This window comes from Muntiacus reevesi, chromosome 6 (genome assembly GCF_963930625.1).
Source record: "Muntiacus reevesi chromosome 6, mMunRee1.1, whole genome shotgun sequence".
In the NCBI taxonomy this organism is placed as follows: Eukaryota; Metazoa; Chordata; class Mammalia; order Artiodactyla; family Cervidae; genus Muntiacus; species Muntiacus reevesi.
Window position 1 is genome coordinate 11,963,218 of NC_089254.1, and position 25,331 is coordinate 11,988,548.

Genomic DNA, 25,331 nt, shown 5'->3' on the forward strand with positions numbered 1-25,331 from the left:
GAGAGTTGCCCTCATTTACAGTCTATGGGAACTTGGATAGAATTTGTATCCTCCTGTTGTGTGAAAATTGTATAAATATTAATTATGTTGAATTGGTTCATGGTGCCTTTCAGGTCTACTATATCCTTCTACTTTTCTGTCTGTTGAGTCTATTAGTTTTTGAGAGTTTGATATTGAAACTCCAATTAAAAGTCTTAATTTACCTACTTAAAAAATAATTGCATTAATAACATACAGTGAAACTATATGTAACTTTCAGTTAGTTCAGTTCAGTCACTCAGTCGTGTCCGACTCTTTGTGACCCCATGGACTGCGCACACCAGGCGTCCCTGTCCATCACCAACTCCCGGCATTTACTCAAACTCATGTCCATTGGGAGAAGGAAATGGCAACCCACTCCAGTATTCTTGCCTGGAGAATCCCAGGGACAGAGGAGCCTGGTGGGATGCCATCTATGGAGTCACACAGAGTCGGACACGACTGAAGCGACTTAGCAGCAGGCAGGAGCATGTCCATTGAGTCGGAGATGCCATCCAGCCATCTCATCCTCTGTCATCCCCTTCTCCTCCTGCCTTCAATCTTTCCCAGCATCAGGGTCTTTTCAAATGAGTCAGTTCTTCACATCAGGTGGTCAAAGTATTGGAGTTTCAGCTTCAGCATCAGTCCTTCCAATGAACACCCAGGACTGATCTCCTTTAGGATGGATTGGTTGGATCTCCTTGCAGTCCAAGGGACTCTCAAGAGTCTTCTCCAACACCACAGTTCAAAAGCATCAATTCTTGAGCACTCAGCTTTCTTTATAGTCCAACTCTCACATCCATACATGACTACTGGAAAAACTATAGCCATGACTAGATGGACCTTTGTTGGCAAAGTAATGTCTCTGCTTTTTAATACGCTGTCTAGGTTGGTCATAACTTTCCTTCCAAGGAGCAAGGGTCTTTAAATTTCATGGCTGCAGTCACCATCTTCAGGGATTTCGGAGTCCAGAAAAATAGTCTGCCACTGTTTTCACTGTTTCCCCATCTATTTGCCATGAAGTGATGGGACTAGATGTCATGATCTTAGTTTTCTGAATGTTGAGCTTTAAGTAACTTTAGTCTCCTGTAAATGTGCTATCATACTTTCATAATTTAAAAAATAAGAAAGAGGGAAAAGAGCATTAGAAGAGGAATAAATGAAAGTAAAATAAAATTTAAAAAAAAAAAAAAAGAAAGGAGAGTTGCCATTATCTCCCCACTCCACCCTCCACCCCTGCCAAAAGGAAACACTAAAAGTAGACAAACCATCCCCTGGTGTTAAAGGAAAACAGAAATATGTCATATCTCAGTACTTAGGCAGAAGTTCATGTTTGATGGTTTTCAGATGCAAAAGTGACTTTTCTTCTTCTTGAAATTTAAACAACTCAACCGTGGACTTAAAATCTGGATGGCTCACCACTAGCAGGTACACAGTATTATCTGAGAAGAGATTAAAAACAAAAATCGAAGCATTAACCGAGCTCTCAGCTGTCAGCTCTGTCTCCAAAAAGCAATTTCTGCCCACCTCCAACCAGCACTTAGGATGTCAGGCAGATGGAATATTTTCATCTCTTTGTAGAGGGAAGCATTTGTGATTGCTCCAGAGAAAAATGGCTAAAGCAAGACCCAGTGACAGTCTAAAAACCCGCCAGACTCCACAGGAGGAAAAAGTCCTCAACTTAAGAATGAGCAGCCCTTGACACTAAAACTCCAAAGAGCTTATAAAACTTTCTGCTGCAAATGGGCTCAGCAAGATGCAACTCTGAGATAAAAGAGATAAAAGATGAGAAGAATATCAATAAGAGAAGGTGTGCTCAGGTGTAATTTACACAGTGTGAGATGATAAATTCCATAAAAAGAGCACCTGAGAGATAATATCAAAGGGATGAGCTTCCAGGAGTCAGTGCAACTCTGCAGCATGAAAGAGGCCAGTGTAAGTGGTCAAGGTGTGATCAGATGTTAGACCATAGTCTTTGCCTTTAGAAGCAGTGAATCTTTGGAAAGCTTTTACGTGACCAAATTGGTGTTTAAAGGAAAATAGTGTCAAGTTTAGGAGGTTGAATGGAAGAAATCTGAACAGAAAAGCCAGCTATGAGGCTTCCCATTAGACCCCTTGCCAAGCAGATGTTTATTTTAATTGGTGTTACGTGCTACAGAAGGAAAACAAAACCAGATAAAGGGATGCAGAGTAATGAGATGTCTTGTTCATGGGAGTCAGGCAAGTTCTGAGAAGATGATGCTAAAGCAGATACTGAAATGAAATGAGAGACTGAACTAAATGAGTATCTGGGGAAAGGGTGTTCTAGGCGGCAGGAAAAGAATGTGCAAAGGGCCTGAGACAGGAGCTTAGCTGGAGGTTGTATTTGGAGTAGAAGTGAATGAAAGAGTGGGAGGACTGAAGCCATAGACATAGGAATCCAGGTTAATCTTGTAGGGTTCAGGGTGAGGCTCCAGTACTTATGTACAGGGGACTTTCAACCAAGCAGAATACGACTGTGGGTATCGCAGTAATCCAGGCAGGAGGAAGAACGGCTAGATCAGGAGGCGCTGCTTCTCTCCACATGCCTGGATTACTGTGATACCCACAGTCATATACTGCTTGGTTGAAAGTCCCCTGTAGGTAAGCCCTGGAGCCTTACCCTACTGACAGGAAAAGGCAGGAAAGGATAGGAGAGGAATTTGACAGGAAGTACCAAAAGTCCCTGATGATGGTTGAGGGATATGGGAAGTGGAAATCTAACATAAATGTGGATGAAAACCCAGATTCATGTTTTGCACAGCAGAATCTACCTCTAGGAACTTATCATAAGTAGTCACAGAAGCTACATGCATAAGAATGTTTATTCTGGCATTGGTTTTCAGTGAGCATAAAGGTGGAAACAGGCTCAATATCCATCAACAGATGAACTATATTATGGTTCTCCCATGCCACAGAATTCCAAACAGCCATTACAAAGCAGCTCTGAATGCACTATCAGGGAAAGGAATCCATGATGCAGTGTTTAAAGCAAAAGTAATTTATATGAGGACCTGTATAATATTTATGTGATTATTTTCCTTTTTTAATTCAAAAGAGCATGCACACACCTCACATCCTATTTCCTTGCACTTAACAATATCTTAAAAATAAAATATACTGTTAATAAATGGGTGAAGAGATCACTGAAAGGGAAATACATATGTATGTATATAAATTTCAATAGATATATATATGGAAGAAGGGAAGTCATATGGAGTAAACATGAAGAAGGCAAGATAAGAGGATGAATTACTTTTTAACATTTTGAGTTTAATTTGGCCATAGGTGTTGTGTTAGTCACTCAGTTGTGTCCGACTCTTTGTGACCCCAAGGACTGTAGCCAGGCTCCTCTGTCCATGGGATTCTCCAGGCAAGAACACTGGAGTGGGTAGCCATTCCCTTCTCCAGGGGATCTTCCTGACCCAGGGATTGAACCCAGGTCTCCTGAGGCTCCTGCCTTGTAGGCAGATTCTTTACCACTGAGTGGCCAACAGTATAAAATAAGAGTGAAGGAAGGAGGGGAAGAGTTGGGAGAGAGAGTTTCTTAATCAGGACATTGCTGATGACTTTCAAGGCAGCAATTTTAGTCCCCCCTTGCAGAAAAGTCTGCAAGGACCAAGGAAGGGATTGTCTGATGGAGGCCATGGGGATAGGTGGGATTCTCAACCCTGGTCTGACATTCTTATCTGCTGGAGAACTTGTAACAAGCACTACCACTCAAGCCTCCCTCAGACCAATTGAACCAAAATATCTGGGACTGGAGCCTGGGCATCAGGCTTTTTAAAACTCTCCAGGTGCTTGTGTGCACAACCAGGCTTGAGAATTAATGTAGAGATCAAGGAAATGGCTGCAAAAAGAAGGGAAGAAATCAGATGAAAGCATAACGGATGGGGCAATTTGTCAAAATGTGGAGAAACTGTTTGAAGACAAAGGAACCAGTGGGTAGCGACATGTTGAAGGTGACTGTCAGTGGATCTGTAGGTTGCAGGTGTCTTACATTAGAGAAATCTGTTGCTGTAAACATCTGGATCTGTATGATTGTTTAAAATGGAAAAACTCATTTCTATTAGCACTGAATATTATCACTATGGTAATTATAAGGATTATGTGAATGTTACTATTTTTAAAAATTAGGTGCTTTGCAAATCTCAAGTATTTTAGCATTCTCAAACGTTTACATGGTTATGTTATATTTAATTCATATAGGAGGTAAGTTTAAAATCCAGAGTGAGCACATGATTCATGACTGTACTTTAGTTGGATGAAAAGAAATATTCATTCATTAACATTTTTTTCTGTTTTTTTTTTAATTCAGTTTTATTTTTAATAAACATTGAATTCATTACCTTCATCTGTGAATGTGCTAATGCCATGAGGGTTAAATGAAGATGCATCAAAGTTACTTCCAGTCATCTTCAATTCCAACACTGTAGGATCCTCTTCGTTCAGGTCCATCAGAAGTATTTTTCCAGGCTTATCAGGTTCAAAGCTTTTTATTCCAGGATATCGTAATCCCTTATAAAATAACAGAGGAGAAAACACAGGCACTCTACAAATACTTCAAATGCTGATGGAGGTGGTAGACAGCACATGGGTTCACACTGTCTGGTTCAGGCCACAAGCTACATGGCAAACCTATTAGCTGGCTTGTGCAAGCAGTCTTTGGGGGTCTCTGGAAGTCACATGCTCCCAGGTTACCCTACATAATGGGCACAGACCCTTCCATCATCAGCTGCAAAGCATGTATGCTGAATATCACAGCTACCAACCCATGATGGCAATTTAAAAAAAAAATGAAGAGCAGACCAAAGAGGCATTTACTAATAAGCTTCAGTAATATAAGCAAGGAACATAGAAGATCACGGGTTATGGATCGTTCCCTGGCAGGCTTCATGGAAGCATCTCAGAAACAAAGGTTTAGGGTTAGAGTCCAATAACTCCAGGGAGCAACTCCTTCTTCCTTAGCTTGAAGGTAGGACAGTCCAGCTACTATTTGTTTTAGATAGTGGGGTCCTATGTAAGATTTAATGGAAATTTGTATTCTGTTGCTTTAAAAAAAAGTTTGTAAGACACCTATTCAGAGGATGATCAGTCTTCATAGGAGAAAACTGGATTAAATAAACTACAACAGGAAGCAAAGAATTTTCAGTGGCTGGATGACTTGAATACTGTATCCTATCAACTCTGTAATCCTTCATTAGGGTGATGACTTTTGTTTTTGAGCTATATCATCTACCACAATGAACTGTATGCAGGAGCGTTTCAACAACATGATGGCTCTTCTTTCCAGAAGTTTGGGAATTGTGGCATGACCTACTAACATTTTAAAATTAAAAGGCTTATTCCAAAAAGTGTAAAAAGAAGAATTAAAATCTAAATGATATGTGAGGGGGAACACACACACACACACACACACACTCTCTCTCTCTCTCTCTCTCTCAATTCAGCAGTTATTTGACTACACTGCTTATGTTCTTCAAGGAATAGACAGATGAATGGGAAGCCATTCTTGAACTCACTGGACTCAAATTGTCACCGTGGAAGATAAGGGAATCCAGGAGTCCAGTGTACACACTGGAATACAAACATGCGTAGAACATACATGATCATAATCTAACACCAGTATGCCTACACAGGTTGTTTTTTGAACCATATCACCACTCATTTTATTCGAAGATGGGCATTGGTATAAAGAAGGCTGAAATGAAAGGCAAGCTGCTGGTCCTAGAAAACGGTTCAGAGCCCAGGAAATGAAAGGGAACACTTACGGTGCTAATGAAAGCAAGTCCATTATGAAGTATCTCCAAGTCTTCAGCGCCAGTTTCTTCAAAAGAGAGTATAGACAGCACAGATTGTTTAGACTTTGCAGGAAGTCAGGGGGTCTTTTTGTCATCACCCCTAACTTGAAAATGGGGCTACATATTTAGTTCTTCTTTGATAGGTTCAGAATAAATCATTCTTTCCTTCATTTATTCAAACTGATTCATATGGTTATTTATGAGATTCATATAATAAATTGTATTTAAAATATACACTTAATATATTTGTTTTAAATTGATGAACTTGAACTTTTTTCTCAGAGTCTGAAATCTCTTAAATTTCATGGAAATTCACTAGAGGTACAAAAGGTATAGTAATTTGAAAATAGCTTGCAATTTTTAAAGACACAGAATAAACTCCCCATACATGTTGACACCTAATCATTCCAAATCAAATAAACTCTTTGAAAAGCCCTACTGGAAACATAAGCAAATTTCAAATGCTTTGGTTAAAGTGAGGATATGTTTCATATGCTGAATATGCCTTTACAAACAACAATAAATAACTCACCAAGTTAGTTATGCTTTAACACATGTAAATTTTTTGAATTTCAATCAATCTCAAGACATATGTGATTTTTTATTTGGTATTAATTTTAGTGGCTAAGTTCATTTTACAAATACCCAGTGATATTTAATATCAATATCATGCTTATTTTTTAGAAAAAATGATTGCACTATATGATATCTGACCAAGCTAATTGATGCTATTTACATAAAATCATGTGATCTAGCCTTTCTAACCTCAACTGAGATAAATGATTCTAAAAAAACCAAACAAACCCTCAAACATAACAAAAGCATGAATGTCAAACGAGTTCTTTTCAAATAACAAAGCTGATTGGTTGAAACCAGATGGAGACTTGAGTCCTCCAACCCTCCCTGCTGGCTGCCTACCAGCTTCTGTTACCCCATCCTTTTTATCTTTGCTGAGCCTCCCACAAAGGAGGCCTCCTAATTACTTTCCCAGCTTCCTTTGCAGCTAGGGCACCAGCCTGTTGTCTAGCTCTGACTAATGAGATCTGAGGGGAAATCTACTGAGAGCTTCTGGGAAAGTTTTGCCTCCCAGATATTAAAAGAGAAATGCATAAGGAGAAGCCCTGTGGTAACTGCAAAGGTTTGTGAGGTCTTTATAAACATTTACCCTTTACTCATTACTCTTTCTCCTGTCCCTCCTCTGCCATCTGCTCAGGTTATGTTACCATAAAATCAAACGCTTCCTGACTATGGTTTCTGCTAAATGAACCAAAGAAACAAATAATCAAAAAGCAGTCAAACCCCTTGATGATAGGTTGGTAGAGCCGAAGGTCAAGTAATCTGGTATTTACAACTAACTACTGACTTGATAATACTCTCCTGGCTAGTCGTCTTATTTTTGAACAGAATTAAATAGGTGTATTAATCAAATAACTCACAAGGTAATACTTCAAGTGGAGTATTATCAGTTGATAATACTTCCTCTTCTCAAATGCTTACCTATTCCTTTTATTAATTTACAGTTAGGAAGTTCTACCGATTTTACTTCTCGGGAAGCGTTCATTCTTGCTCTGGAAGAGAAAAAAAAGGAATAAAATATGCATAAAACTATCCAGAAATTTAACTAAGTTGCAAAAGTAAGTAGCCAGTAAAATTCTCCTTAACTGTATTTTGCCTGGGTTTCAACCCCAGGGATAGTGGTCCCTGAAACCTGAGCGATCCTATCAGACCAGGCCTGAGCAAGACACACGGGGCCCCTGGGCACAGCGCTTAGTGTACACTTAGCAGAGGTGGGTAGATGTGCTGTGTCACTCAGTCGTGTCTGGCTCCTTGTGACCCCATGGACTGTAGCCCACCAGGCTCCTGTCCATGGGATTCTCCAGGCAAGAACACTGGAGTGGGTTGCCATCCCCTTCTCCAGGGGATCTTCCTGACCCAGGGATTGAACCTGCATCTTTTGGGTCTCCTGTGGGCAGGTGGATCCTTGACGACTGCACCAGCTGCGAAGCCCTGGGTAGATACACAAAGATGTGCAGTGTCCTCTTCAGGGCTCTGTGCCCTTTGGCAGAACAGGAACTATTTCATCAACCATGCCAGGAGCCCTAAGTGGACGCTGGGGTTAAATAACAACATGGGTCCAATTTATTCCATTTGGCTGCTGACAGATAGGCCTCCTGCCGTCTGCTCAGTGTGGTCCCAAAGCCTGGGCTGGGCACCTGATTTCAGGTGTGTTACTTGAAAAATTCAGGTGTGCTTAAAGGATTTCTAACTTCAGAAATCCTACCCAAGGCCAGTGTATTTAAAGGCATCGCATGCACATGGGCACGCGCATGCGCGCACACACACACACACACACACACACACACACACACACACACACACACACAAAAGTAATTTAATAAATTGGAATGCATAAACGTCCTGGGGAACATGTGAGTCAAGGACAAAGGAAAAAAGAACAGCTGTGGGAAGCAGGCACCAGCAGGCTGCCAGCAAGCGTAGCACAGAGCTGTTGAGTTGTTGACGTGGCATTTGAAAGAAATGGCTCAGCCAAGAGAATAAACATTTTTTTTTTTTTTGAGAACTAACGATAGTGTGCTGCAGTTCATGGGGTCGAAAAGAGACCGACAGGATTTAGTGATTGAACAACGACACCAATGATACAATATAGCCAGAATGAGTAGCAATGCTTTATCCGACCAGCCCTAGAAATCTTATTTGAGTAAAGATAGTCAGGCGGAGAAGTCTCTCACTTGCCTTACTGATAATTTCTTCTCATAGAAGGAAGAGGATGGATGAAGAGGTGACTAGACACTGAATAAAATTGTTAACAACCTGGTATAAAATAATATGAATTTGGAGGTGACTGATCTTCCATCTTTTCATTCAGAAAAAATTGTAGGGTGTTCCCACTAGTCCTACTACTATGTCATTAGCTAGCATTTTCACCCTCTAATAGGGTCTGAGCTTAAGAGGCTAGCAGTGAGATCTAGAAATCAGCTTTGTTAAAATGCCACAGTTCATTATTAGCATGGAGTAGAGATCTACCAGTCAGAATGCTACAGATCCAGAGGTGAATGGACAGACAAGGAAAGCCTGGCTGCAAGGAGAGCGTGGTCCCTGAATGATGGACACGAACTTGGAAAGCAGACTTCAAAGGCAAGTTGTGATCTGCCTCCATGACTGAGAAAGAAAGAGGTATTCCAACAATGGAAATTTGACATTATAGTCACAAAAGTTTGCAGTAAAGAAATAAAAGGGAAAGTCTGGAGCTTTATCAACTTTTCAGACTAAGACCCACCTTAGGAAAAGCATTTTATTTGGTGGAAACACACACAGCACATACATACACACATACCTGAAACAAAGTTCGTGAAAGGATACTTCCCCTCATCAATGTGATACAGTCTTAATTTTTCTATTCAACTGTTTCATTTATTTAACGATACTGATAATACAAAAAAAAATATTGGTGAGGGTTTGGGAAAACAGGGAACACTATTCCACTGTTCGTGGGAATATAAATTGGTACAGCCACTGTGGAAAACAGTATGGAAGTACCTCAAAAAGCTGAAAGAACTACCATACGACCCAGCAATTCCACACCTGCATATATGTACTAAGAAAATGAAAACACTAATTTGAAAAGATACCTGCACCCCAGTGTTCATAGCAGCATAATTTACAATAGCCAAGATATAGTCAAGATACGGAAGCAACCTAAGTATACCAACAGATCAGTGGATAAAGATGTAATGTGTATATGTGTGTGTGCATGTATGAATTTTACACAGTCATAGAAAAATAATGAAATGTTGCCATTTTCAACAACATAGATGGACCTGGAAGGTATTAGGCTTACTGAAATGTCAGGCAGAGAAAGGCAAATACTGTATATTATCACTTATGTGTGGAATCTAAGAAATAAATGAACGAAGATAGCAAGAGAGAAACCGACTCACAGATACAGAGGACAAACTAGTGGTTATCAATGGGAGAGGGAAGTGGGGAGGGGCAATATAAGGGAAGAAGATTAAGAAGTACAAACTATGATCTTTAAGATAAATAAGCTACAAGTATATATAATACAGCACAGAGAACATAGCCAATATTTTATAACTACAAATGGAGTACAATGTATAAAATATTGACTCACTATGCTGTGTACCTGAAAGGCTAGTATAATACCATAAGCCAACGATATGTTCGTTGCTCAGTCGTGTCTGACTCTTTGTGACCCCATGGACTGCAGCCCACAAGGCTCCGCTGCTCATGGAGTTCTCCGGGTGAGAATACTGGAGTGGGTTGCCTTTTCCCACTCCAAGGGCTCTTCCCACCCCAGGGATCAAACCTGGGTCTCCCACATTGCAGGCAGATTCTTTACCATCTGAATCACCAGGGAAGCTATTCTTCAATTTTAAAAATAATAAAATAAAAATAAATAAGGGCTGATCAACTGAACTGAACTGATCATAATTTACTAAATTGGTTTTGTGATCCACCATTTGAAAACACAGCTTTACAGAAAGCTTAGTGAATATGTAGAGTGCCCCAAGGAACTCAAAAGACAGGTTTACAAGAGGTCATAATCAAGGACAATACAAAGAGGGACACAGAAGTAGAGAATCAGTGACAAGCCATCAGTGAGTGTGTCAAGACTTGAGAAAAATGCCAAGGATAGCCATATTAGAGTCAAAATCACACAGGAAGAAGAGGCTCTGGGCTTGTAAGGTTCAGTAAGTGTGATGTGCTCACAGGAGACAGACAAATGCAGAAATCATTAGCCTCTGTTCTTACTCAGGCTTCTCTCTCACGGAAGCTCATCTCTAACCTGGAAAAGGCAGAATAATCACAGCTAAAGGGAGCCAGTTGTAGGTAAGGAGGCATTAAGTCAGCACTCAGCTGCTTTTGGTTCAAATTTGTGGCCATGCGTGGGTGCTGTCTCTGCGTGACCCCATGGACTGTAGCCCACCAGGCTCCTCTGTCCATGGGATTCTCCAGGCAAGAGTACTGGAGTGGGTTGCCATGGCCTCCTCCAGGGGATCTGCCTGACCCAGGGATTGAAAACGAGTCTCATGTCTCTTGCATTGGCAGGTGGGTTCTTCACCACTAGTGCCACCTGGGAAGCCCAAATCTCAACAGACTAATCATTGTTACTGTAGTTCAGGCACTGCAATTACTCTGCTTTAATCCTCAAAGCTCTCCCTGAGGTATTGTTTTCCCTGTTTCACAGGTGACAAAGATCAACTGGCTTTTCAAGTCTACAAAATTATGAAGTGGCTGAGCTGGGGTTGGAACCCAAGTATGAATGCAAAGATCACCGTCAGTCCTCTGCCCAGCAAAATTTACCGGTATTACTGTTTCCAAAAAGCTGGAAGAAATGCCAAAAGACAGCAGATTGTGTTACTATAGTCCAGCTCATGTTTTTCTATTTTACTTTCAATTATCAGGAAATATCTTGTCAAGGGCTTAAGTCCAAATGTTCCAGGTCTAAAGGGCAAAGTTCAATGTTTGTGATGTGCTACTGATTAATAAGCTGCTGAACTCTGGCCAGAAAACACATACTCCCTACTATGAATTATTCTTTGCAAATACATGGCAGCTCCTTACGAAAGAAAGTAAGGATTTTTAGCTTTGCATTAAGAAACCCATTCTGGAACTTTCCTTGGGCCATATGTACCCTCACGGGTCTATCTTCTGCCACTGCACACTACTCATTCTTCAATATTTCTTATTGGGACCTACTAATCCTTAAAAGGATGGAATTTAAATTTATGATTTTACTTGCTTGTTTTATCTTTTTGCTGGGTCTTTGTTGCTCCTCAGGGTTTTTTCTAGTTGCGGCAAATGGGGGCTACTCTCGAGTTGTGGTGTGTGGGCTGCTCTTGCTGTGGAACACGGGTTCCAGGGTGTGATGGCTTTAGTGGTTGCAGCGCAAAGGCTCAGGAGTTGTGGCTCCCAAGCTCTAGAGCACAGGCTCAATAGTTATGGTGCACAGGCTGAGTTGTTCCACAACATGTGGCATCTTCGCATTCACATCAGGGCTCAAACCCATGTCTCCTGCACTGGCAGGCAGATTCTTAGCACTGAGCCACCAGGGAAGCCCTGGAGTTTGGATTTGAAATCAGGTACCATGACATCAAGAATCCTCTTCTCTACATCACTTGCTCATGCAAGTTTTCCCTCCACCTAGTCCTTCCTGCTAATCCACCTGCAAGCTTCCTACTCAAGACCAGTCTGCAACTCCTCCTGATCTTTCATGATAGGATTAGTACCCCCTTCATTTATCCTCACAAATCTTCACATATACATCTACAGAGTCTCTTTCCATATTGTTTTGTGGTAATCAGTTTGTAGTCTCATTGCTAACACTAAACTCTGAAATCTGTGACGGAATACTGTATTCTATTCAGTCCTGTGACTTTGCATAAGTACACAGAGCTCCAGTAAAAAGAAATTACTTGGGAGACGTCTGCGAATTGTTTTGTGGAATTAGCAGGCTAGTGCATCAGATGGAGAAGGTGATGTTGGTTGCATTGATAGAGGAGGACCAGAGAATTACTTGTTCTTAACCTAGGGTTTCAGTGAGGTCCTACCATAACATATATTCAAATTTCACTCATTTAGTGGATCATTCATAGATAGATTTTTGAGATAGCACATGGCAATAATAAAAACTAACATTTACAGAGTATCTTTCACGGGCCAGATTTTATACATATACCTACTGTGATAGGTATTATGAGCCCATAATATTAAGGTGGAGAAACAGATTCAAAATGGTAAAGTTGAGGCACGCTGACACCGGGGACTCTTTGCTATAATGCTTGCACCTGGACAAACATCTCCCAGAGCAACAGAAGAAAAACTATAAGGGACTAAAAAGAACTGTACGCAGACGCAGTTGGAACAAATGATCAACATGATGCAAAAAGGACCAAAAATCCAACAGCCACTTATAAGTTGTCAGAGAAAAGCAGGGTACTGCACATGATTCCTACACACAGTTCCATCAAGCAGGTCAGCCAACCACCCAAGCCACCCCCGAGGCCTGACCGCTGGGTTGGCACTTACTCCCACCCCATTTAAGGGACCAGATTGTTCCCCAATCAAGGAGCGAGCAAGGGAAGCTGTTACTTGTTTTCACTCCCTGTGTTGCAGCAGGAGTCCCCCCCAAAACCTTACCTAAATTTCTCCTCTGACCTGTTATCAATTTCTGTTGGTTAAAAAGCCCAAGAATCCAGGTCAGTAACAAAGTGACCTGAAAGCTGAAGAACTGAGGTCCAGCCCAGGTCTGCTGGAATCCCCCATTATCCTTTTCCCACTAGAGTGTGTTGCCTGGAGTGGGCACGGGGGTAGCAGAAACATTAACGCTATTAATAAACTCTCGCTTTGCTGTTTCCTTGTAATAAAGGGTTTCACCCATTACGTCCTGCAAAACTGCTTCACTCAAGTCTGACTCTTTGTGAACCTACGGACGGAAGGCCCCAGGCTCCTCTGTCCGTGGGATTCTCCAGGCAAGAATACTGGAGTGGGTTGCCATTTCCTCCTCCAGGGTAGCTTCCCAACCCAGGGATTGAACCCGTGTCTCTTATGTCTCCTGCATTTGGGAGGCAGATTATTGACAACTAGTGCCAGCAGTTTAAGAAATGAGGAAGTTGCCCCAGAGATGCATGGTCAACATTCCACACGCCAGGGCGCACTGTTTACGTCGTAGTCCACCGGAAGTGCAGTGCGCAAATGCAGTGCGCCTGCGCAGTGAGCAGTCTGCAAAACCTCAGAGGCCGTGGGCACAGACGCGCGGGAAAGACGGTGCTCCCTTATTTCCTTCGTCTGTGCTGCTGTCACCTCAGAAGCATCTGGGAACCCCTCAAGACACATCTAGTATCCGTCCATGAGTTCCCTCCAGCTCCAGGACTATAGACCTTCTTGCGAACCTACCTAATCCCACACGCCACATCTCTGAGGGGAAAAAAAGATGTATCTCCTCCGAGGATTCACCTCGACCTTGCTGCTGGCCTCAGCGTATAATCTTTTCCCTTCTCTCCCTTGGACAGATTCATGATTTTCTCTGAAATTCAGAGGCCTTATCTTTAAAATGCGGATCAAGGTAATTTACTGATCCTCTAGGCTCTCTCTATCTGGTTCTAAGTTGGGGGCGGGGGGGCCCTGCAGGATTTGAATGTCCTTTTGAAACCACACACCTCAGGTGGGAATTCGAACACAATCTTGCCTCACGTGGGAGACAGGAGCCCAGGTGAATCTCCGTGAGACTCCAGCCCACAATCTTCTGACTGAAATCGCGCACCTAGTCTCCGGACCTCATGAAGTTCAGGAGAGGCAAAGTGAAAGGTAAGACGTAGATTTATTAATAGCCTTTGTAAAGAAGTTTCCGGGCAGTGGGACATGAGAGGATGGTCGTGACTCAGGTTTCCGGCGAGCTCCTGAGACGGGCTGCCAAGTGAGGGTGCTTGGCTCTGGGCAGGAAAGATGGCAAGAGCGAGCCAGAGTAGAGAGAGGAGACACGCAAGGCTGAGACAGAATGCCGGTGTCTTGGCCTTCTCAGAAGGCAAGGGGGAGGCGGTCCGCACGCAGGGCGGGTGGCTACTTTTTTTGGGCTGGGTGATTTCATATGCTAACAAGTGGGAGGATTATTCCAGCAATTTCAACAAAGGGGAGGGGATCTCCAGGCACTGGGTCACCACCCACTTCCTGGCTTTCTATGGTGAGTCTCAGAACTATCATGGCGCCTGTGGGCGTGGCTTTCTGCATATGCTAACCTACTACAAGGAGCGCATAATGAGGCTCCAGTGGCTGGAAGTTGAAGCTTCCAACATATTGAGTCTACTAGGTTTTATCCCTTGGACAGACTTTTGTCCCGTCCTGAACAGCTAAGTGGTTCTTTCAAAGCTTGTGCGTACCCCCTTCCCTCCTGTCTCACTTTGGAGATTTGCATACAAATCCCCTGAGGAGCTTGTGAAATAAGACTAGTTCTGATTCAATAGTGCGAGGTGGGGCCTGAGATTCTACTAGTCCTGGGAGCTCCAGGTGATGCTCAATGGTCCATGGTCGGTCCACTTTCCCTTCCTCCCCCATCTAGTTGCTTGAAGGCTCTGCACCACCCTGCATCCCCATAACCACCCATCGTCCTGTTGTTTAGTTGCTAAGTCATAGCTGACTCTTTGCAACCCCATAGGGGTTGCAAAACCTGCCCGGCAGGTTCCTCTGTCTATGGGATTTCCCAGGCAAGAATACTGGAGTGGGTTTCCATTCCCTTCTCCAGGGAATCGTCTCCACCCAGACATCAAACCTGCATCTCTTGCATCTCCTGCATTGGCAGATGGATTCTTTACCACTGAGTCACCCATCCTCCCAGCTGCACATTATTCCTACTCTGCTCTCTGTTCTAGCCCCCTTTTTCATTCAAAAACCACGTGCACCCCATGGCCACTTACTTTCCCCTCTCAGTCATCTGATTACAGTCGGAAGTTAAAGGACTAATGCTCCCTCCCCACATGCTAGACCCAGGTGGTGAAAGGAAAACAGGGAGTTCTCACTCCAAACCAGACCTGGTCTTCCCACTGCAGCGTGCCCATGGCAAAGTGGCTCTGGGAGGCGCCCTAATCACAGGCAAGGCTACCAGGGGCCGTGCAGAGACTGAGATTATGTTAAGCTATGACCTTAGTGTGCTTTGGTCCCTTCAGACTAATCACAGTCAGGCTTGGGGGTCCAGAAACCTGCTGCCCGCGGCCAGACCTCAACTTCTGTTGAAATTGAAGTCTTGGTGCAAATCAGTGATATAGAATAATTGGTCTCAAACTGTATCCCAGGAGTTACACAGGTGGTACCAAGAAAGGGAATAAAGGATGTGGGCAAATAAGTCTGTGAAATGACAAAGCAAAATCATTTTGTGTATTTGTTACTGAAGGACTTTTCAAAGTGTTCAGTGTGCCAGAATGCACTGTCAATCTCTAGGAAAAGGCTGTAATAGACATTTCCCAAATTTACTTTGTCTAAGGAACCTATTTTTTTTATAGAGCATGTTTTGTGACTTGTGCGTGTTCCAAGGAACAAACTTGGGGAAATATTAATGCTGGCTCAAATAGGCTAAGACTTCTTGCTGAGAGAGAAACTTTTTAGGGTAGTAGTGGTAAAGCTATATTTTATGTATATATGTGTATATATATGCATATATATACACATATATAATGTATTTACATATATGTATTAATATTATATATAATGCATAATGTATATAAATATATATTCTTCTTTGACAACAAATAGTACCATGATTAGTGAAAATCCACAAACTGTAATTTTTACACGATTAAAAATTCCAAATCACTGTTTCTTACTTTTTTCTAAGTTTGTGATTCCAAAAGTAACCAACAATTAGAAAAGAAAATCCCAATATTTACAAAAACCTATTCTGAATGAATGTATGTATGTTTCTAAACAGTCAACAGGGTCATATGATCTTTTTCCAAAAGTCCAAAATGTTGAGTTTGATTTTTAGTAATGTTTTACTTCAAAATCAATAACGAGGTATTACCGATTAATTGTTAGGGTTAGGATGATCTCTAGACTTTGAACCCCTATTAAAAACTTATTATGAAACTACTGATACTTTCTTAGAAAACTTTTCCCTCTTGTATAGTACTTAAAAATTTATGAAACCTCTAAGGGAAGCAGAACACTTCTAAGCAGGGCACTTTTCCCTTTAAGGGAAGCAGGACACATTTATTAAATACTTACTATATCCCAAGCACATTGTTAGGTGCTTCTTGTATGAGGTTTTGGTGATGCAGTAGCCAAGATACACTGATATTCATGAAAAATAAATGTGAGAAATCCTACAATGGAAGGGACACAGCAAGAAACCAGGACATCAAGGTCTCTCCTCTAACCCTGACACATCTCCACTGGAGCAGGTGGCCATGTTCATGCCCGTTCCTTCCCATCTGCCCCACTGCACACGGGAGTTTTCTGTCTCTCAGCGAGCCCTCAAACTGCACATCTCCAAGCTGGGAAGTTTTCTGCCACCGCCAGGCAACTGAGACTGGAGCTTCTTCCCTAATTCTTACAACATCAGGGGCCCCCTCCAGTCTGGTTATTGATTTTGCAGCAAATCTGAGAAGTGAATCTGTCGCCAAGATATATCAGTATTTATGAAAAATTAATTGGTGTGTGACAACAGCTTGGCCACTCACACCAAAGACAATCGTCTCCTTAGCCTCTCTTCCAGGCCATGAGCAAGGGTGCTCGGGTGGTTGGAGAAAGTTGGATATTTATGAAATCACTTTCGGATGTACATCCAGCAGTTGCCTTCTGATTTTCTAAGAGCCTGGAGCCAGCTTGGGAGTGGGGGGTGAGGGGGGAAGAGTCCCGGGTCTGGCTAGTGGATAGGACAGACAGGACAGGGGTGGGCTGCTACCCAACTCACAGATAAGAAGAGCGGTGATCCTTGAAGAATGCCAGCCCTAGCCCCAAGAGGGTGAGCACCAACAGCTTCGCCATGGCCTGGGACAGGCGGCGGCAGGATGGACTGACGCACAGACGGGAGAAGAGGTGGAGGCCCTGCGCACCCGCAGCTAGGGCCGCTCGGGGGTTGGCCCCACCCCGTCCCCGGGCGCAGCTCCCTGCCCGCCCTGCTCCGGGACTGCGGGAACTTGGTTGGGGTCAATGCCTGCAGCCTGGTGCTGCGCGCCCCGGACGCTTTAAAGAGAACTAGCTGCCTAGAGCGGGCAGAAAGGGGAGAATAGGCAGGTCGGAGGAAACGGAGAGCTGTGGGAAAAGAGACCCAGGCTTTGAGGTACGCTCACTTTGTGCTAACAAGGTCCTAATCCTGTGACTCAGAGGGGTACCGTAACTTGATCACTGTGACTCAGCCAGAAAAGGCACAAAAGGAAGGGAGGGCTGTGATTGGAACCTCTTAAGATACAAGTTTATTCTCTCCTGACTACCGCCACGTGGCTCCATCAGACATTTGCATATCAACCTTCTCTTTCAGCACCACTCATCAGATACCTCTCTATGGTGTTCATTCATTCCAGGCTCTTGACTGACACTGAGTACCTATTATGTGCCAGCAATAAGTAAATATATCATAAAAATATGCTGTGGATGATGCGTGTTTGCATTATGGGGATGCACATCCTCTGTGGAAAACAATAAGGCAGGGAAAGGCATAGAGCAGGCATACTGAGGTGCCCTTTAAGAAAGGGGTGTCCGGGAAGGCATCACTGATAAGGCGACTTCTGAGCAAAGCAGGGTAGGAAGTGCCTCTACCCTCTGCCTTCGCACCTGTTTCCATGAATGAGAGTTTCCTGTTCATGAAAGACCATCTCTTCTCTTTGCTCTGGGTTCCTTTTTTTTTATTTCCCTCTCAAGAATTTTGGTCCCAGTTACAACTTCTCTCTCCTACAACATCTTCCTCTTCTCTGGAATATTGCCATTAGAAACACGCATGCTTTAGGTTCACTCATAGTCTTCTGGGGAAAATACTCTTTGATCCCACATTTTAACTGCTTTCTTTCTCTGCTGCTTCTGTAAAAAAAAATTGATAAAATCTCTTAGACTTGTCAACAGTTGCTGCTTCCATTTTATCACCTTTTGTAACAGATTAATGATGGCCACAAATTCTTTGACACTCTTTCTATAGAAAAGTGTGGTACAAGATCCCTCTTTTGACATTGGTGCTGTCTCTGTGAATGCCTTAATTTATAGAATGTAGTGGTGCTGTCCAAGTTTTCAGGCACACAGCCTTAGAGACCAGGGGCCTCCATCTCTTGTCACTCAAACACTTACTCTTACATCTTGAGCTTCTGCTTAATAAATCTGACTGCCTCACTGGTGTGTCCATATGAAAGGGTCTGAGCATGTGGAGAGGGAAAGTGGCCAGCTAAAGCCAGCCTTCTAGCTATCTCCACCGAGGTGCTGGGTACAACTGAAGCCTTCTTGGACCCTTGAGACTTGTCCAGCCACCCAGAGAGTATCACTGAGGCAGGATCCCAGTTGATACCACATGAGGCAGAAGAATCAACCTACTGAATCTTGCCCAAATTTCTTATTCATTGTGTGTAAGCATAGGAAAATAAGTTTTTGGTTTGGTAACTGATTTTAGGAAGTATCTTTAACCTCCCATACTCCACTTGACCATTCTAATAGAGCTTGTGTTCCTTCAGCTCAACCATGGAATTGGCTCTTACTAAACCACTCATAACATCTATGTTACCCAGTCCAGTGGTTACTTCTATGCTGTAATCATACTCAACTTTTAACCACATTGGGCACAGATCACCACTTCCTTCTTTTTAAATACTTTCTCTTGTATTCGTGATCCCACCCTATCCATCTTTCCTCTGCCTTTCTGGTCTTCTTTACAGGGTCCTCCTGTCATTGACCTCAAAATAATGAAGCCCTCGGACTAGTTTTGAGATATCTTCTCTTTCTACATTCTTCCTCAAGGTGGCCCCATCCATTCCAGTGGATTTACATACCATCAGTATGCTGGTGTTTCAGAAATGTACACACCTAACTCAGGTCACTTGCTGTGGCTCTAACAGATCATCTTTGATCTGCCTAGCTAAAGTAGCACATGCCACCTTCAGCAACATTTTGATATCTCATTTTTTTCAATCACTTTTTGTTTCTGAAGTCAACTCGTTAATTTATTTATACTTTGTTGCTGCCTAATGGAATAGAAGCTCCTTGAGGTCAGAGTTTTTGTCTTTTCTGTACTGTGACCCCAGGGCATAAAAAAGAAGCTGGCAAAAAGTGGTCCCTTATTAGACATTAGACTGGTTGGCTGGTGAACATATTCCTTCCCAGGTAGTGCAGTGGTGAAGAATCTGCCTACCAGTGCAGGAGACACAAGAAGTGCAGGTTTGATCCCTGGGTCAGGAAGATCCTCTGAAGTAGGAAATGCAAGCCACTCTAATATTCTTGCTTAGAGAATCCCATGGTCAGAGGAACCTGGTGGGCTACAGTCCATAGGGTCACAGAACCAGACATGACTGAGCATGTGAAGATGAAGGATGATGATGGCTGGTGAGCACTCACTTTGTGCTCACCTGCTGGCTGCCTGGTTGATGCTTCCACTGGGGTGTCTTATAGTCTCTTCAAAATGTCTCCAAACCAGAATTATTGATTCCCTCACACCAACATGTTCTATCTTCCAAACCCTCCACACTTTAATAAATGGCACCACTACCATCTGGTTGGTCAAACTCCAAACCTAGATGTTTTTGTTCATCCGTCTCTTTCTCTCACATCTCCTTACACAGGCATATCAGTCATAGGCTCTACTTCTATGTTAATTGTTTACTGCTGCATGGTAAATTACAGAAAAATCTCATAGTCAGAAGACATTTATTGTCTCTTGATAAACCCATAGCTTCTATGGGTCAGGAATTAGCATGGCATAGCTAAATACCTCCGCCTTGAGGTCTCTCATGAACTGGCAGTCAGAGTTGCTGTGATGGTTAATTTCATGTGTCAATTTGACTGGGCTAAGAGATGACCCAATTGCTGGTAAAACATTATTGCCTGCGACTGTGACAGTAATCCCAGAAGAGATTAGCATTTGAATCAGTAGATGAGATCAACTCTCGTCAATGTGGGTGGGCATCACCCAGGCTGTTGAGGACCTGAAGAGAATAACAAGGTAGAGAAGAGACCACTTCTCTCTCTCTTGATTTGAGCTGGCACATCATCTTTTCCTGCTCTTGGATACTGAAGCTTCTAATTCTCAGGCCTTCAAACTCTGGGACTTATACCAGTGGCCCCCTCATCTCTTAGGCCTTCAGACTGAACTGAATTATACCTGGTTTTCCAGCTTGCAGGCAGCATATCCTGGCATATATCAACTTCTGTAATCCTGTGAGCCAGTTCCACAATAAATCCCCTCTTATCTCTCTCTCTCTATCCATCCTCTTTTTCTGGAGAACCCTGACTAATAGAGCTGTGCATGTGTACTAAGTCGCTTCAGTCATGTCTGACTCTTTGGGACACTATGGACTGTAACCCGTCAGGCTCCTCTGTCCATGGGATTCTCCAGGCAAGAATACTGGAGTGGGTTGCTATGCCCTCCTCCAGGGGAATCTTCCCGACCCAGGGATTGAACCCACATCTCCTATGTCTTTTGCATTGGCAGGTGAGTTCTTTACCACTAATGCTACCAATAGAGTTGTAGTCTCATCTGAAAGCTCTACTAGGATGGGATGGAGGGGATGAGATCAGCTTCCAAGATCACTCACATAGTTCTTGGCAGATTGCAATCCTGCTTCATGGACCTCACCACAGAGTTGCAGCACAACAAGGTAGCTGGCTTCCCTCAGGATAAGCTATCTACCCAAGCAAGAGAGTGTGCCTCCCAAATGGAAGCCACAATCTATTAACAACCTAACTACAGAAGTAACATCCCTCAATGTCTGCCCTAGACTCTTTGCTAGAAGCCAACAACTATCTCCAGCCCCCCTTTTGGAGAGAGGAATTAAGCTCCCTCTCTTGAGGGGATGCATATCATAGAATGTGTGGACATACCTTTAAAACCACCCCAGCTTCCAAATCAATCCTGAATCAGGCCACGTCTCCCCTTTTCCACTGATCATCACTGATCCAGGCTACTATTGCCTGTAGGCTCAAACAGCCTCTTCAGTGTTCTCTCTAACCATTCAGTCCATTCTCCTCACTTCTGGTGATTTTTAAGAAATGTAAACAAGACCGTATCATTTCCCTGCCTCAAGGCCTCCCTACTGTGGCTTCTCATTTTATTTTATCATCATAGCCTAAAAGGCCACGTGAGATCTGGCCTTGTGCCTGTGATCTGACCTGATTTCTTATCCTCCACTCATGAATGTTCAAGGAATATTAGCCTTCTTATCTTTCTGTAAACATGCCAAATATATTGTACCTTATCATTCTTGCCTTTGGCTAGAATATTCCTCCGTTCCCTTGCCTGCTCCTTGATTTTCTCTTTCTTGTCATTCAAGTCTTAGCTGAAAAGTCACTTCTCCTGAGAGGCCTTTTCTAGCGTTACTGTCTATAGTAAGCTCCTTTTGCATCTTCTGCCCACCACCAGTCACTAAGACCTCAGAGCTGATATGAAATGGTTGGCACCAGTAGAGAAGTACTGGTTATTAGAATAGTGATATCTTTCTGTACTGGTTGGTAAATACTTCTTCAAACCTCCCAAGGGATGCTCCACAATGCTGACCATTTCCCGTCTTTGGAAAACCTCCACCCCCTGTCCCCCCCCGCCGCCACCCCAGGGGGAACCAGTGACTAAGGAGTGACTGCCTGGCACAGGCTCCTCCCACAGAGTGCCCTGCTTAATTTTAGAGTCTGAGAACGTGCGATACCAGGTGTTGAGGACGTTGACTGTCAGCCCTGCCTTCACAGCAGCCTTCGCCGTCAGAGACCATCTTGTTTCTCTGTTTGCTCACTTGTGTGCAGCCTGCTTCCCTTCGCTAGTACTTAAACTTGAGGAAGGCACAGGCTTTGACTAATTTGTCATCTTTCTTCTCAACTCCTAGATCAATTTCTGGCACATAGTAGGTGTTCAAAAATTTGGAGAAGGGGTAAAAGAAGGGATGAGTGGCAAAGGATGAGGATGAAGGAAGGAAGGAGGACGTGGGACTAAAGGGTGGGTTGAAGAATAGAGAAGAGATGCCACTTCCTACTCTTCTGACTTGGTTGGTTTGTTAACTAATTGATTCATTGTATAAGTTATACAGTATATGAGTATCCTTTTCAATTTGTTTGTTCTACTCTGTCAGACCTTAGAGCACAGATTCTTAACTTTGCTTGAAGGGACTCAACCAGCCTTGAAACTGCTGAAGGCAGTAAAGCCCCTCCTTGGAGTCACACATCCAGAAAACAGTCACGTGCCCTTTCAGCGATTTCACATGTCCAGCCCTGAAGCCTGTGATGACCAAGGGCAGAGATCAAGAATCCTTGTCCAAAAAAAAGTGAAAACTCTTGACCAATGAATGATTTCCTGTGGGCTGTCAATTACTTTGAAATGACCTACTCTCTGTGGAACTCTTGCTCTGTACCTACTCTTTTGTTTGAAACAATTTTTTCGAAAACCTCTCTATTCCTCATGGTTGACATGTCCACATCGTAAATGTTCTTTCAGGTGTCAGTTTAGAACCTACTTCAGGTAGTCTTTCTTGACCCTGAAATCTTAAATACCCTTCTCATATACACAGTGCTTCTTTATTATTCTTACCATTCTGTGTATTATTAGTATCGTATTACTGTTTCATTTTATTCACTAAAACAAATTGTTATAGTTTGATTGTTATAGTCTGATACCTTTTATAGTCTAGTCTAATAGCTACCTCGTCTGATACCTTCATTGTTATAGTCTGATAGATGGTATAGTACTGAACACAGGTTAGATGCTCAATATATGTTGTTCAATAACTGAGTAAATGTTTGACAACCATTCCTGGAGCCTCTGAGATACTTTAATATGCCATAATTTATTAACTTAAAAGTATCATAGGTCTTACATTTATTATTTTATTACTTTAATTGTTTTGTTATTTTATGTGCCACTAGAAAAGAAAAAAACTATCAATTAATCTACAACATAATTCTTTAAAAACTATCAATTATACAGTGATTTCCTATTTAAGAGTTGTTAAAATGTATAAAAAATTATAATGGAGTCCAAGAAATACAAAAGTTTAAAATTAATGGGAAGCTTTGCAGGTTTTTTAAACTTAGAATTCCTTTTTATCACAGCAGCTTATAATCTAAAATTTTTAAAAGTCCTGTCTCAGATATCACCCAGACTTTTATAATTCATTATAATTTGCTCTTTTACTCCTCACATGCTAAATAGTTATTTACACACATTGACATGTTAGTTCTTAAATATATTTGGTAAAAATCACATCTACTAATTCTTACACAAACCTGAACTACTGAATGTTCAGTAGACCCTGTCAATGCATTGGCAGAGAGCCAGAACCAAATCTGCCAAGCTTAATTCTGTGCAGGTACAGAGAGTTGATTTTGTGGCTGCACTTGCTATTCTTCCTTTAGAAGTTGCTGAACCTGGTTGGCGGTAATTGCAATGTTCTCAAGTGCCTGTAAGTATGAAATTCCAATGTCCTGAAAACTCCAATAACACCATTCTGCTTGAGGCATCTCTAGTAAAAATACAAAACGAAACCAAAAAACCAACTCAGAAACCACCAGAGTTCAATCCTGGATTCATGGTCATTTTCTGAAATTCTATAGTAGCAGAAATAAAATGAAGATAATTCCTGTGGGTTTATTATATGAAATAAATGGAGAAAATCTGTGAAACTGCTCTGCAGAAATAAAACAACTGCAGTGCAAATAATAAAGTTCTATCCAAGTACAGAAAAAAGTTTAAAAAGTGTTTTCACCTCACAACATCCTGGTAGGTGAGATAGGGCCAATGTTACTATGCCCAGTTTATGCAAAGTCGCTAAGTTAGGAAATGTAGGCATTTCAGATATGTATGTCCGGCTTTGGTGTCCCTAAATTTAAGTGCATCTAAAGACAGAAAGTGTTAGTCACTCAGTTGTGTCCGACTCTTCGCGACCCCATGGACTGTAGCCTGCCAGGCTCCACTGTTCATGGAATTCCTGACCCAGGCATCAAACCTGCTTCTCCTACAATGCAGGAAGATTCTTTACCATCTGAGCCATCAGGGAAGCCCATGGGTTTGCAAAGAGTCAGACATGACTGAGCGACTAACACTTCAGAAATAGAATTTCAAAGTATGTAAAGCAAAAACAGACTACTACACCACTTCACAACAGTTATCTAAGCATTAAACAGTTATCTAAGTCATCTCAAAAACTGAAAAACATAAAGTTGAACGATAGAAATAATAAAAAAGACCAGCAATCTATGAAATAGAAAACAAAGAGAGAATACCCATTGTGTAGAAAGTTGTTCAGTCATAATGATGAGGTCCTGATACATGCTACAACATGGTGGCACTTTGAAAATATTATGCTAAGTGAAAGAAGACTGTGTATTGTGACTCCATTTATATGAAATAGCCAGGATAGGTAAATGCACAGAGATAGAAAGCAGCTAGTTGTTACTAGGAGTAGGAGAAAAGGGTAGCAGAGAGTCATGGCTTAATGGACATGGGTTTCCTTTTGGGGTAAGGAAAATATTCTGACCCTAAACAGTAGTGATGGTTGCATGACACTGTGAATGTGTTAAATGCCACTGAATTGTATATTTCTAAATGGTGGATTTTATGTTATGAGGGTTTTACCACATTAAAAAAGCCAGAGGACAAAATATTTAGAAAATGATTATTGAAAATATATAGTACTAAAATTTATAAATCTTTAGTAAGACAGAGGTTAGAAAATCTAAAGAGAATATTACCACAGATCCTAAAAATCTTTTTATAAAGTAAAAATGTATTATGAACTACTTTATTCCACTAAATTTGAAAAATTAGATGAAAATGATGAAATTCTAAACTTA

General features: G+C 42.2%; 1 protein-coding gene across 1 annotated transcript in view; it reads right to left on the reverse strand.

The window, feature by feature from the left end:
• The window catches only part of PON1 (paraoxonase 1), a 31,211-nt gene extending 13,857 nt beyond the window's left edge, over positions 1 to 17,354 (reverse strand). Inside the window, exons 1-5 of the mRNA XM_065939019.1 lie at positions 17,281 to 17,354; positions 7,335 to 7,405; positions 5,808 to 5,863; positions 4,386 to 4,554; positions 1,334 to 1,460 (exon numbers count right to left, since the gene is read on the reverse strand). Of these exons, the coding sequence (XP_065795091.1) occupies positions 1,334 to 1,460; positions 4,386 to 4,554; positions 5,808 to 5,863; positions 7,335 to 7,405; positions 17,281 to 17,354 (497 nt within the window). The remainder of the gene's footprint in view (positions 1 to 1,333; positions 1,461 to 4,385; positions 4,555 to 5,807; positions 5,864 to 7,334; positions 7,406 to 17,280) is intronic.
• Positions 17,355 to 25,331: the final 7,977 nt, after the last annotated feature.